Here is a 15,134-nt window from a genome sequence, read left to right on the forward strand (position 1 = left end):
CTCTACTCTTGAGTCAGGGAACTAACATCATCCCTACTCAACTATCACTTTTGAATCATAGTTGATTGATTGGTAAAAACTTATCAAGATGGGTGAAAGGGAAGGCGACGATCCTATAGATGATGCACCCAATAAATGGAAACGTTGAGTTGCCTAATGTTGCTCAGCATGTGCTGCTGCAAAGCGTTGTTCAAAGACACGTCCAAGATGAGTTGCGACCAATGGCAAAAGCACAAGTTTTGTTGACCAACTTGAACACCAATTAAGATCTCATTAATTTGTAACTTTATTTATTTTGGTTATGTTTTTTTTTTACTTTGAATTATGTAATCTTTAAAACTGTAACTTTTACTTATAACATATGAATTTAATTTAATAAACTTTTTCAAATTTAATTATATAATTTTCAAATTTTTAATCTTTCATTTTAATTTAGAAATATCATTATTGAAAAAAAATGAGTTGAGATCATATAGTTAAGTGCTGACCTGTTTGTGTCTTGTGAATGTTTATTGTTTGGCTTGAAAATCTAATACGACACCTGAATAATGTGTGTGACATTATGGCCTTGGTTGTGAGTGTCCTTACCTTAGCATACATTATTCACGAACACTACGATGCTCGAATGGTTATAGTTAGTATAAATATCACTCATTGATCCAAAATGTGGAGAACTCTCCCTTATAAATATGGATGTGCTACAATCAATAGTCGATGACTAAGATTGGTAAAAGAACTAAATGTGAATTGCATACAAGTAAAATATTTTAAGTTGGATTTATATTAGGATGAAAAATATATGCTTGAAATTTGAAAAATAATGATCTTCTACTTCATCCTACAAACTGGATTATTGATGAGCTTGCATTCAAATGAGCAAAATCTATGATTAACTAAATTTGGTTGTACGCTAAGTTCAAACCGTTAGTTTAGGTTTTCAGAGGTTAAAAAGCAAATGTCAATTTTGACGGTTTACAATTTTCCACGTCAGAAAAGTACAGTGACGTACACGACACGTGACAACAGCCACTTGCTTTTATATTAAAAAAGACAGAGACATTTTTCTTCCGACAAACACGACAGATCCGACTCAGCAGCACTGTTTTCAGTTTTCACCTTCGCGATTTCTGGAAATCGCAGATCGTATTTGGATAGACAGGTAATTTCCAATCTCTTCTCTATTTTTCAGTTCCTTTTCTCGTTTTAGATTTGATTCATACTTTTGCCCCTCAAATTTTGTTGCTGCTTTTTTCTCGCTTGATTTATGACGACTTACATGGAGATTCGCCTAAATAATTTGCAGATTTAAGTTGGATCTCATTTTTGTTTTTTCAGCCGATTGTTTTTCTGATCCCTTAAAAAATGTAGCATGGTTTAGAATTAACCAGCGTCAGATTCACGCTGGCACACATTTCTTTTAGTATTTGGAGTAATTATTTTGGGGAGATTTTGGAAAATTTATTGATGTTTCTTTTATTCATATGGGAGTTCTCGAAACTTTTCTCCAATTTAAGTATTAGTATCGTTAACTGTGGTGTAAAAAACATGAAACAATGGTAAAAAATTTGTGGCAATATTAAACAATGATACTATAACTTTTTGTACTAAAATGAAACAATGATGAACCTTTTGTACTCTACATAGGCAAAAAGTTAACCGCATCTAAACATAAATAACAGTATGTATTAAAATGAAATACGAGTGAAACTTTTTCTACTAGTATAATTTTTATGAATTTGAAACTTTTTTGTTCTAATATAAAACAAATGCAAAGCATTTTGTATGAGTTGTGTAATTATGCCCTTAAATTGTGTAGAAGACATGTATTCCGTGGTGAAAAACTGAGTAATGAAAATCCAGATACTTACTTTTGAGAAACTAGCAATGTGGATGCCTTGTTCTTGAGATTCCAAATAGAACTGGTGTTAATCTTGGAATAATATTATGGAGTAATATTTGGTTCCTTATTGTTTAATCTTGGAATGGTAAGAACTTGGCATTTTCAGTGACAGGGTCTACTGTTAAACATATAAAGAAGCAAGCCTGTGAAGGGGCATTGGAGTTGCTTCTGTTGTTTCTCTTCTGTATTTTAAAAGTCCATTTTTCTTAAAGGGGGTGTTTATTTTGACTGATAGGATATGTAGATAAAGAGTGGTAATCTACCATATACTTTGACAGATTGTTTGATTACTTTCGAACTCGTTTGACATCTAATACTTCAAATACTCAATAGTAAAGTAAATGCCCCCTTACTGTCATGGTGCTCGGGAGTGTTTCTTCAGATTCTCTTCCAACTTTGGATTCTGTTATTGATCCCTTTCGTCCCCTTTTTTTATATACACATACATACCCTCATCTGTTTGGTATTTCCTCATCCAAAGATTTAATCAGAAATTTTGTTGTTTTTTTCCCTTCTTTTCGTGTTTCCCTCTCTCCTCCATTTCAACAATTGCAGGACATAAGTTATCATTATATGGATAAAGCAGAACCTAACAAGGAACTTACAGAGGATTCGACTCGGGAATCACTGATTGCTCTCTCTTACAAAGTAGCTGCCAACGAACAACCTGCTGCAATGTCTCCTAAAGATACAAGTATTGACAACGGTTGCGGAAGCCCACACTTTGATGGAAAAGAGAAGTGTAGGTCTGAGCTGATTTCCATCTCTTATTCACCATCACCAGACATGGAAATCCGGCCGCTGTCACCCTCTGAGTTGGACGGTTAGCGTAAGCTGCTACAGCTTCGCCACACCTTACAATGTCAAATTCCCAGCAAAAATTGTAAACAACTTTTGTTCTGTTCTGTTCTGTTTTGTTAACTTTTTTTTTAAAGAGTAAAGGCCAAATATGCTCATTTTAGTTCTATACTTTATCTTTTGAATTAAGCTATTAATTACTAGTATAATTTTTTATTATTTTGAAATTGAAATCTTATATTCTAAATTATTTATTCTAATATATGAAATGAATTCAAGATTAGGGTTCCATCCCAAGCGCCACCTCTCGCCTTCCGCAGAGCGGCGGTGAAGAAATCCTATGTAAATTCAATTCAATCCTCGAGTCACTAGGTGTCACTTGTGCAATTCAATTCAACTCAATCGTCTTGTGTTGGGAGGAAATGTGGGGATAATAATCCCAAATCGCATTTAAATTCATTTGATATATTTAGAATAAATAATTTAAAATATAAGATTTTAATTTCAAAATAATAAAAAATCATAATTAACAACTTAATTTGGTCAAAATCGGGATTAAACCCGTTGACCGTTAAAAATTAACGGAACAGTTAGTGTAGGACCAATTGTGATCCGAGTTGAAATGTTCGGGATGCAAAAATTTAATAGATAAAGTATATGACCAAAATCGTAAAATGAGCATATGTTTAGGACCAATTTTGGCCTTTATTCTTTTTAAAATTATGATTTGTGTTGCAAAACTTGTGACATCAACAAGTATTTTATTCAATACAGTTGAACATGTTGTGAATACTTGTACTCTATCGTTGCTTATTACAGTAGCAATGATCATGCTAGAAAATAGTTTTGAAATTAATGTAATTGCCAAAATTACCCCTATAATATATTACTACTTGATTCTCTGCAAGAAGAGACGGCAGAAAGTGTTAAATCTTTGGTGAAATAATTGTAGTATTTGTTGAAGATTCTTGGCGTCTTCTCACTTGGACAAAGAATGTGAAGTCATGGCAACGTAATCGAATACGTATATAACTACTACTACTACTAATTAACTCATACTCTTATTATATACTCGATCCACTACTTAGATTAGACATATAGATATGTTGTAGTATTAAATAAATAGAGAAACCTAGTGAAATGGTGCCCATTTCGTATGTTGTTGTCTGGTTGTGTATATGGGGAAATAGAGTTGATTCTCTTTCACTTTACAACTCCAATAATCTTGTCTCTTTCTGAATTCAATAATGCTTGTTATGGTGCATGAAATTTGATGCTGCTGCCTCTCCCAACCAATAATTGCTTATATATTTTGTGGGATTTGCAATTCGTATTTGGACTAGCTACTGATTTGATGTTCTCGGCAAAATTTTGTCATCTTTCATTCTAACAATTTTTTTTGTGAAGCATCAACTTGATCACATTGTGTGTCTGAATTCAAGAATGTTGTGTTGGCGTCTTTGATCCTATAAACTGACTCTCAATTTATTAAGTATACTACTACTATTATTATGTGCCGACCAATTTTAAATTGTGATAATGTCGGATTCTTACACAAAAGTTTCTAATTTCACCATGCCTATCTTCCCCACCTTCTCGATGAATGACAAGGATATTGTTGTCATTCATCGAGACGGCGATTGTTGTCTGCCATTAACTACTAATGTCATCAAAATTATTATGGTGAATAGAGTTTTTGCCAGTAGTTTTTGTAAGTATAGTAGTATATATTTTAAAAAGGGGCAAGGATATTGTGTTGGTGAGTTGCTACATTTGTGGCCAAACAAGAACCATCAGATAAAAAAGGAAAATCATAATAAAGCGTTATCTGTCTGGAAAAAGATTAGCAAATGTGGGGTTACATTAGATACTAGTAATATTTTTCAGACATGACCCAAATCAATTCATGGATATCAACAACTCCCATAGTTATATTTTTTGTGAAGATAAATAGGTAATAAATTTAACCAGTATCTTCAAAAATTACCCATTATAAATAGTTTTTGGCAAACAAAATCTTCAGTTTTTTGAAATTGTTTTACTTTTCACAATCCAATCGCCAAGACAAAGAGTGAAAATTCCATGTCCCCCGCACTGTAAATTTAATTTACTAATGATTTATTTTATCTAATACTCCTATACTAGTATACTAGTACTACTATTAGTACTATCCAGCAATATTAGGGGATCTTCATTTGATTTGATAATGATAAGTTACCTACTTAATTCCCAAAATCAATTCATGTCACAGCTTTATGTAACAAATCGATTGTATTGAATCTATTGACTATTTATGCATAGTTTTTTTTATTGCATTATTATGTTTGCATAATTTTCTATGTCACAATAATTTTGAAGCTGAAATATTTGCAAAAAATAATTTTTTTGTGGCCGAGAGGAATGAACCTTAATCATTAATAGATAAAATCGATTATGTTGACTCTAAGTCTATGCTAATATGTCTATATACACTTTCTTCGTTCACGAACTAGTTATCCGATTAGATTAGAAAAGAATTTTGATTATAAGGTAGAATAAGGGTTCACATTTTTGTAGTTTGAATATGGTTGATCTGATTGAATATCTGGGAAAAAATGTTTCACTTTCATTGTGTTAATTTGTATAATTGTGGTGGGTACATACTGCCCCTTAATAATAATAAAATTGGAGCAACAATTTAGTGGTCTAGACATTGTAGTGGAGTATAATATAATTGGAAGTTATAATTACATGAGTTATAATATATGAAGTATAGTTACTAATAATGAAATTGATGATAAGTTTTTTATGATTAACCAAAATGACAATATGAGTAAATAGATTATAGACGGGTGTGATCAATTGCTAACTCACCTCTTAATTGTTAACTACAACTAATTTAACACCATAAGATTTTAAAAATCTAATGGTCTATAAATTGCCACATGTAAATTTTTTTTATATATTTTAATACTAAAAATTCTAAAAATTTAGGGTTTTAGATCAAAATGTCAACACAATGAATTAAACATATCAACACCATACTTTGAATATGTCAACACAGGTTCATATTGATATTTCACCTGTATTAAGTTGACATATTTTGTTAGTTATATTGACATAAAACAGTTGACGAAATATATGAAAATTTATGAAAATATTATCAAATTTTGACATCGGAATATATGCAAGTGAGATCTCGTTAGAATCCTTATAAAATTATTTTTAATTTGATATATTTTGTGTAAAAAAATAATATAAATTGAGATAGTTATAATCATTTAAAATTTTGAGATATTTTTTAAAAGTGAGTTATAACTAACTTTTTGTAAATAGACATTAATACCCCAATTGATATTTTTCGTGCATCTTATTGATTTTCGTGAATGAACGATCTTGTGCCTTGATTTAATAATCCAATATCTATAATTTAATTATAGTTAGCAATTTAAGAGGGAGTTAGCAATATAACACACCTCATAGACGATATATCATATATCATGAATTGCTATCAAATATCGATGTGAAATGTGAATTAATTCTGTCACATAAAGGTTTAAAATTCTATAATTGAAAATTCTGTATCGGTGCATAATATCACAATTTTGTTTTTCCTACTAACTTTGAACTTAACATATAATATCACGAACTTAAATAATTATTGATTTTTTCTCGCTGGACAAAATCTATCTATATTAAAATGAGATGGACCTTCTAAGGACGTTATAATCACATGACTTTTTCTTTTTAGTGGTAACCAAATCTTATGTGATATAATAACAAATGAAATATAGCCGGATTTTGTCGCTGGTGAATTTTTTTTAATAATATTTAATTCATGAGATTATATGCAAAGTTTAAAGTTTATGAAAAATAATTTTTTAAAAAATTTCGCAATATTGGACCAATATTTCTTAAAAGTTCTATTCATATAACAATAGTGCAAGTGGTTTTTCGATCCTACTTTAAAAAGTAAAAAACAAGGTCGAACAGAGAGTGGTGTTTATGACAAGTCATTTTCTTTACAATTAAAAGTTAAAATTGAGTACTGTACAAATAATTTTCTTCTACTAAACCGGCTCATTTCATTATCTGTATTGGTTCATCATAAATCAACTCATAAAATATCAGTATTATTACTCCCTCCCTTTGTCCCTTAAAATTGATAACTCTTTCCTTTTTAGTCTATTTTTTAAAAATAAAACCTTTTTATTTTAGTTTTATTTTTAGGAGATGGAAGGAATATAATTTTATGAAATTTATAATGTTTAAAAGATACTCAGAATAAAATATATCATGGCTTGTGCATCGCACAAGACAGTGTACTGAATTTAGTAAAAAGTACTCCCTCCGTTCTATGTTAATAGAGTCATTCTCTATTTGGGGAAGTTCCAAGTTAATTGAGTCGTTTCTATTTTTAGCAAAAAGTAATTCTCACTTTTACTTTATTCTCTTTTACTTTTTTCCACCATTCATTTAACACACTATTCTTAAACTCCGTGACGAAAAGAAAAGGGAAAAAAATCATTTGAATAGATGAAGTTCACAGAAAATTTCATCACCAATGGGTGTTTGACACTTGCACAAGAATGACTACAAAGGATGATTACATTCGAATATCAAAAACATATCTTAAACCAGTAACACTAAACACCCACCATTTCTTTCTTGTGTTGATGGTCCCTTAGATTTGAAGTGAGTGGAACAACCAGCAGCTTTTGAACAACACAAGTAAATCAGTGCACAAATATTCTTACTCAAATTCACATTATGTTGCTTTGCCACCTTATCTTGTTTGAAGTGGAATTGTATCTCTCGAAAAAGGCTCTTTGCCAACAACGCCCATTCCCCCCTTCCAATTTTCTGATCAATTCCTCCTTTTTTTTTTCTTCCTCGCACCACAGAATCCCTGCTCTCAACAACAAGACAAACCATCTAGATTTAGGCCGGCAGCTCCTCTCTCTCCTCTCTATCTCTCATATTTTTTTGACCCTTTCACACTTGGTCACGTATCTTTTCTTCACTACCTTCCAATCCCACGTATTTTGTATTTTCCTTCCCTCTTTTTCACTGCATCCAAATCCTCCCAGTATATATTGCACCTTGAAAGGGACTCATCAACATCGATGTCTGAGTTCCCCTGCCTCTGCATCTCAAACCCCTTTCGTTTTCTCACTGCCACGTCTTGATTGGCCCATTTGACTAATCAAAATTTGATCTTGGAGAAGGATTGATTGTTGAGAAGGGTTATTATGATGTTATTGGTAGTGGGGCTGTGTTGTGTGGTGGTTTTCTTGATTGTGAAGTGGGTGTTGAGGAGTGTGAATGAGTGGTATTATGAGAGGGAGTTAGGAGAGAGAAGGTATGAACTCCCACCAGGTGATCTTGGCTGGCCTTTCATTGGCAACATGTGGTCCTTCCTTAGAGCTTTCAAGTGCAGCAGACCTGATTCTTTCATCTCCAACCTTGCTGACAGGTCTCCCTCCCTCTCTCCAATTTGTTGCTTTGTAGTACTCCTAATGAGTCGCCCATATTACTAAGCTTATCTGTGGATTCTGATTATTAAAAAACCTGCAAAAGTGAGTAGGTATGATAAAGGGGAAAAAGTGTTAGTACTTATTTATTTAACCTTTTTATTGACAGTAGTAAAATCCAATAAATTAACCTTAAAGGATTGCTGGCCTCTTTGTTTCTCTGTTGTTTGATTATACTAATGCAAAAGATACTCGTTTACACCACATAGGACATGATTTATGCAGTTTTTTGTTGTGGGAATCTTTACAGAGTTAAAATAGTCTCTTTCAGCCTTGTGTTTGTTGTGATATTTCAACATTATCTACTATCTTATCGTTTCTATATAGCCTATAACACTAGGCCATATATTTTGTTTTGTAATCTCCTTGAACATTTATGGACAGTATGATTTTCTTGTCAAGACCCTTTTCTTGAGTGAAACAAGAAAAGTAGAAGTGAAATTTTAATTAATTGGGACTTTCTTTTCATGCAATCTGGAATGTGGCAAATCTTCATTATGGGTGCAGGATTATGAACTGTGCTGAGTAAACTGTGTGTTATTTGTTGATGAATCATGAACTCTGCCTCTAAATCTAAGCTAAACAACTACTAAGAAATAGTAGATGAATTTTGATGATATTAAACAAGTATATATGTGTGGCTTTTGCAGATATGGGAATTCTGGAATGTACAAAGCCCACATGTTTGGTAATCCTAGCATAATTGTGACCACAGCAGAAGGATGCCGGAAAGTTTTAACTGATGATGAGGCCTTCAAGCCTGGATGGCCCTCTTCAACTATGCACCTTATTGGAAAACACTCATTTGTGGCGATTTTTGATGAAGAGCACAGGTGGCTGCGCAAGTTAACATCTGCCCCTGTGAACGGACACGAGGTGTTGTCCTTGTACATGAAATACATCGAAGACAATGTGGTGGTCGCCTTAGAAAGATGGGCGGGGATGGGGAAGATTGAGTTCTTGACTGAGCTCAGAAAGCTCACATTTAGAATAATCATGTATATATTCCTGAGCTCGGAGAGCGAGCAGGTAATGGAGTTGATGGAGAGGGAGTACACCATCCTCAACTATGGCGTTCGAGCAATGGCAATCAACATACCTGGATTTGCCTACCACTCTGCTCTCAAGGTCTGTTTTTCTTACTATCCCCACTCCTTTATAGTAGAAGAGTTGTTGGAGTCTGCTTGAATTGGGAATTGACCTTTGCAGGCGCGTAAGAGGCTGGTTGCCGTTCTCCAGTCTATAGTGACAGCACGAAGGGAGTTGAGGATGAAGAACCCTGTGAGGGCGAAGAAGGACATGATGGACGCGCTGATGGATGCTCAAGACGACAAAGGGCGGAGACTGAGAGACGAGGAGATCATCGATATTCTAGTTATGTATCTCAACGCGGGCCATGAGTCCTCTGGACATATCACCATGTGGGCAACGGTCTTCCTGCAGAACCATCCGGATGTTCTCAAACGAGCTCAGGTAAATCAGTATATATGTTTTGATAGAACAAATGACCAATGAAATGTGACATATGGTTAACTGGATCAGGCAGAGCAAGAAGAGATAGTAAAGAAGAGGGGACCGGATCAGAAAGGGGTAACGCTTAAAGAAATACGTGAAATGGTGTATCTTGACAAGGTGATCGATGAAACACTCCGTGTGGTGACATTCTCACTGACCGTGTTCAGAGAGGCGAAGAAGGATGTTCGCGTGTGTGGTATGCATGATCATCATCATCACTCACTCACTCACTCACTCACTCATTCACATTAGTCCAATGAAACATAATGGTTAATGTCTGTGAAAGGGTACACAATTCCAAAGGGGTGGAAGGTATTGGTGTGGTTTAGAGGAGTTCATTTCAACCCGGAGACATATCCCGATCCCACCAAGTTCGATCCTTCAAGATGGGATGTGAGTATCCATCACTTCTCCTGGCCTTTCTCCATTATTCTATAACAACTGTAATGAATCATCTCATTACAGGGATTCACACCGAAGGCCGGGAATTTCCTTCCTTTCGGGGGAGGAAGCAGGCTCTGCCCCGGAAATGATCTAGCCAAGATTGAAATCTCCATCTTTCTCCACCATTTTCTTTTGAATTACCAGTCAGTAATCATATCAATATCTCTCATTTGTTATCTTCTTGGACAAATATTGATTTGGTTTCGATTCGTTGCAGGCTGGAACGCCATAATCCCGGGAGTCCATTGATGTACCTACCTCATAACAGGCCTAAGGATAACTGTCTAGGAACAATTACCAGACGCTCTGCGCATCAGAAATAATCAATCTTCACTTCCATTTCTACTTCCAATGGATTGGAGAGTTTTTTTTCAGCTCCATTTTATGTACAAAGACTACTCTATTATCAAAAAATGAGGATAGTTATTAAGATATAGTAATATAGCACTTGTTATTTTCATCACTTTGCATTTGTAATTTGCTCTGCTTTGAAAGTTGTAATATAGTTTGAGTTGCTGCTGCAGAATTTAATGTGTATTACATGTTTTGAAACTATCTACGTTCGGAAAAATAGGTTTTCGTATTTATGGAGAAGGGGAATTACATGGCATCAAGAATAAATGTTACATGCCCTACTCCACAAGAAAATTTGATACATGCCCTGCTCCACAATTTAATACTACTATTATTGAAGATTGAAAGACTGACATATCTTGAATTAATTCTAATTTTAGAAACGGGCTTCGAAATTTTCTTTCTTTATTTATATTGATTCTTACAAGTCCTTAGTCCAGCAATAATAGATTCACATCTTACAATTAATTTAAATGAGGGAACATCTTTTTTTTTAAGTACATCAACTACCAAATGAATAAATTTAGTCCGTAACATTTCATAATATCTTTTGAGGTTCATAAACTATATGTTAATATCAATTCAACTACTTTTTGGCTATTTCCAATATTTTCATGACCAAAGTATCCTTGCGGCCATGAATGGCAATTCAATCTATTTATTCATCCACTTTTTTCTATTTTCTAATTTATTTGGGATTAAGTTTAGTAGATCTTATACTACTATTATTATTAATAAATACCATACCTTATTTGAATATTATGATATTACTTTCTAGTGCTAGTTAATACTTTTAACATGGTTACATTCTCAATTATTTAGATAAAACTAAGATAAATATTTTTTTAATGAATCTCGCAATTTTATTAAATTAAAAATTTAAGTTAATCATAATATATAATATATACTACATTGAAATAAAAATTTTAAAAAGTAGAAAAAATATGATTCACTAATAGTCAAGGGAATAGATACGAGAACTATGAACAGTTTTCATAATGTTGTAAATGGTCTAATGATAATATTAAGATGCGGCATTGTGATATTAAACTAAGAATGTTATTGTCTTTTTTATTAAATTGATTATTGATAGTTTCAACTAATTTTTTTAGACTACAATTACTACATAAAAGTAGATAAAATAAAACTTAGCTCTTTGAATTATTTAAGATTCTATGTATGTTAATAAATTTTAATTTATTTTTTATTATCAACTTTGTATTGCACTTAAAAATAACATATTCTATATATAGTTTTAAGATTGAAAAATTAATATTCCATCTTACAAATTGAAATAATTTAATATACAAATATGTATAAGTATAATGTTTACATATATTTATATTTAAGTTATTTCACTATTAATATTAAATATAGTACAATGATTTAAAATATTACAAATAAGTAAAATTAAACGTAAATAATTAATAGTAATAGAATATTAATATTATTAAGACAATTTTATTTTGAAATGAGAGGGTAAATAGATTGAATTGCCCTCATTGACCTTAAGGGAATTGTGGTCATGAAAATATTGGAAATAGCAAAAAAGTAGTTGAATTGATATTAACTTATAGTTGATTGACCTTAAAAGATATTAAGAAATTTTATGGACCAAATTTGCTCATTTGGAATAGTTGAAGTAACAAAAAAGATGTTCCCTCAATTTAAATATACTTTTTTTGATCAATAGACCAACTTCTTTAAAATGAACACATGCTCTAATAATATAAATAAGTGTTTCTTAGTTTGTTATAATTTTACTTTTAAACTTCAACTCTTTACCTTATTATTCTTATTTGAATTATACTTCCTCGTAATATGTTGTCCACTTTTGTCATTTCAGTCCGTCCGCGAAATGTTGTCTACTTTACTTTTTATTTTCCATATTTGGTAAATGGAGCCCACATTCCACAAACTCATTGCACTCACATTCTATTATAAAACTAATTTATAAATATGGAACTCATATTCCATTAATTTTTTTCACTTTTTTTCTTCACATTTCTTAAAACCAAGGACGAGTCAAATAAGGATAACATTTCACGGACGGAGATAGTATGTCGTTTGCATGATATAAATACGCTAAAAAAATATTTAAATTAAAATATATTCTTATAAAAAATAATTATTTGAAATATTTATCGATATCCTTGGATCCACCAATATCTTGGGAATTTTTTATCCAATACTTTATTTCAATAGAATGTAAAATACAATAAATACATCCTCCGTTTCTATATATATGAAGGTTAATCATGTTCATATTCGGTTATACTACTACATTCAGCAACAGAATAACTGATAACACAGCAAATTAAACTGGTAGCTAGAGAGAGCATTGTTTATTGAAGAAAGAGTTGGAAGATGAGCATCGAGAGGGATGATCATCAAGATGAAGAGGAGGCTTCAAATTCAAGAGAAAGAAAGTTAGCGAGAAGAAGCCCTAATCAAGAAGAAGAAGAAGGAGAAGGGCCAATTCCAGCAGACCCTAATTCAAGAGAAGGTGACATGATCTACAGATGCTACACGCAACGAGTTGTTTATCACAGAGAAACGGTGATGTGAAGAGAGAGCAAGGGTGGTAGATGGCGGTCTGAGGGTGGTGACTACAGATACAAATGATGTTCAATGTCCCCCATTGGACTTAAAGAGAAACACCACTAGAGGTAGAACATATCTCAGCAACGGATGGCGTGCGGGGGATTCAGTTCAGGGCATTGGCTCCCGCGACGGTGGTCAGCTCCTTTGCACCTCAATATCATCAAGCCAGTAATCCAAGATGATGATGCTACGTCTTCATTCTCTCTTTCTCAATATTGACTCAGCACCATTAACAATTTGTAAAATATTGTAATGTAAAGGACAACTTATCCAAATATTTCTAGCTATGTGTATTTGTATTGATATTACTTAAATGTAGTATTATTCATATTTACTAGGACGTGAGTTGATATTATTGTTTTAATAACGATGTGTCTCAGTTTAATTAGGGCATATATGTTTACCGTTTACTATATCATTCACTATACTTTTGATTGACACATGAACATTTTATTATTGATATTCCATCCATTTTCTAAAAATATTCTTTTTTTCATTCTAATTTTTTTTTTTAAATTGAAACTCTCTATTTTAAGAAATGGACCGAAATTCTTAGGGTGATTCATCTGTGTTGTGTTTTTTTTTGTGGCGAAATAGCATTGGAAACAAGAAGAAACAACTGTATCGGACGAACTTAAATAATCTGAGCAATAGTCATTACAAAAAGTAATTACTAGTATTTAAAGTTTTGTAGTAGGCTATACATAAAATGAAAATAAGAAAGAAAAAACCTTTTCCCCCATTGCGCTCTTCCTCTTTTAATTTTTATCCATATATATATATATATATATATATATGATTGTGATCAAGATAGAACCGTTCTTAAACGTAGAACCATTCTTAAACGTAGAACAAATGCCAAACGGAGGTCGTTAGATCTTTTAATCCAATGATGTTGATTTGCACAACAACTTCCCATTACAACCATATATATATATATATATATATATATATATATATATATATGAAAGTTAATCTTCAAATTCGCTATGTTGGTGATGCCGATGGGGCTGCGGCCCCAATTCCACCATAGTAGATAATGAATAGGGACGAAACCAAAACTTGAAATGAGCCGGTGCTGAAATTTAATGACAAATACGGTAGAATGCGCGATGCTCCTAGAATGTCCTGTAGTGGCTTGTCTTCTCCAGTGTCCGCAATAGTGTATCTAGGATTTTCGATTTGCGAATTCAAAGAAAATATTACTCCATACAAGTATACTAATATCTTGATACTCATATCCTAAGAGTTCGCAAATTGAGTTGTTAAAATATTAATTTGACATAATTATGGTACTCCAACCATCCGCGATTACTTTTCGTACTTTGATTCAGTTTCAAATATTAATAATATAAATTTAAATTGGTAGAAAAGTTAGTAGAATATAGTATATCATTTTATATATTAATTTTATATTAATAAAATATAAAATATAAGTAGATTGTGGGTTTATCAAAATTAATAAAGGATAAATAAATATGCATTGACAGATAGAAAAAACATAAAATATAAGATGAATAATTCTGAATTAAAAATTAATAAATAAGATGATTAATACGAGATATTATTATATTAATAAAAAAATTTAATTGTACTAAACTAAGATGATTAATACTAGTAATTAATTCTTAAAACATTTTTTAAGATAGAAGAATAAGAATGAACTGCACCAAATGACCCTAACTTTTGCATTTGTTGCACCAGTGATCCCTAACAAAAAAAATAGCACCAGAGGAGCCTAACGTTAAATATAATCACGAATCATGTTTTTTCGGACCAAAACACTCTCAGGCCCTAAAAGGGCATTTTTGTCACTCTATTATATTGCTGACATGTGATTTCTGCCACATTTCTGTCAGCAACTTGTTATGTAATTTTCTAATAAGATTTTGTACTTCATATGTAATTAAAATTTTGTCATTATTTACACTTTCTAATTTTTTTATAATATACATATTTATCATTATCTGCATTAATTAATATGAACATAATAAAATGAGACCATT

General features: G+C 32.1%; 1 protein-coding gene and 1 long non-coding RNA gene across 3 annotated transcripts; both read left to right on the top strand.

The window, feature by feature from the left end:
- The first annotated feature begins 1,077 nt into the window (after positions 1-1,077).
- LOC121792618 lies at positions 1,078-2,867 on the top strand. Its single transcript, XR_006048906.1, has 2 exons — positions 1,078-1,159; positions 2,456-2,867. It is a non-coding gene; the product is annotated as an uncharacterized LOC121792618 (long non-coding RNA).
- Positions 2,868-7,327: 4,460 nt separating this feature from the next.
- LOC121792617 (ent-kaurenoic acid oxidase 1-like) lies at positions 7,328-10,696 on the top strand. Of its 2 annotated transcripts, none has more exons than XM_042190629.1 (7): positions 7,328-8,153; positions 8,862-9,339; positions 9,421-9,684; positions 9,754-9,922; positions 10,013-10,119; positions 10,192-10,313; positions 10,388-10,696. In XM_042190629.1, exons 1-7 carry the CDS (start codon positions 7,930-7,932, stop codon positions 10,491-10,493), a joined length of 1,470 nt encoding a protein of 489 aa, XP_042046563.1. In that variant the 5' UTR covers positions 7,328-7,929; the 3' UTR covers positions 10,494-10,696. The 2 variants fall into 2 exon arrangements, with proteins under 2 accessions (XP_042046563.1, XP_042046564.1); XM_042190630.1 differs by lacking the exon at positions 7,328-8,153 and adding an exon at positions 8,169-8,264.
- Positions 10,697-15,134: the final 4,438 nt, after the last annotated feature.

The sequence above is a fragment of the Salvia splendens genome, chromosome 2 (assembly GCF_004379255.2).
Source record: "Salvia splendens isolate huo1 chromosome 2, SspV2, whole genome shotgun sequence".
Classification (NCBI taxonomy): Eukaryota; Viridiplantae; Streptophyta; class Magnoliopsida; order Lamiales; family Lamiaceae; genus Salvia; species Salvia splendens.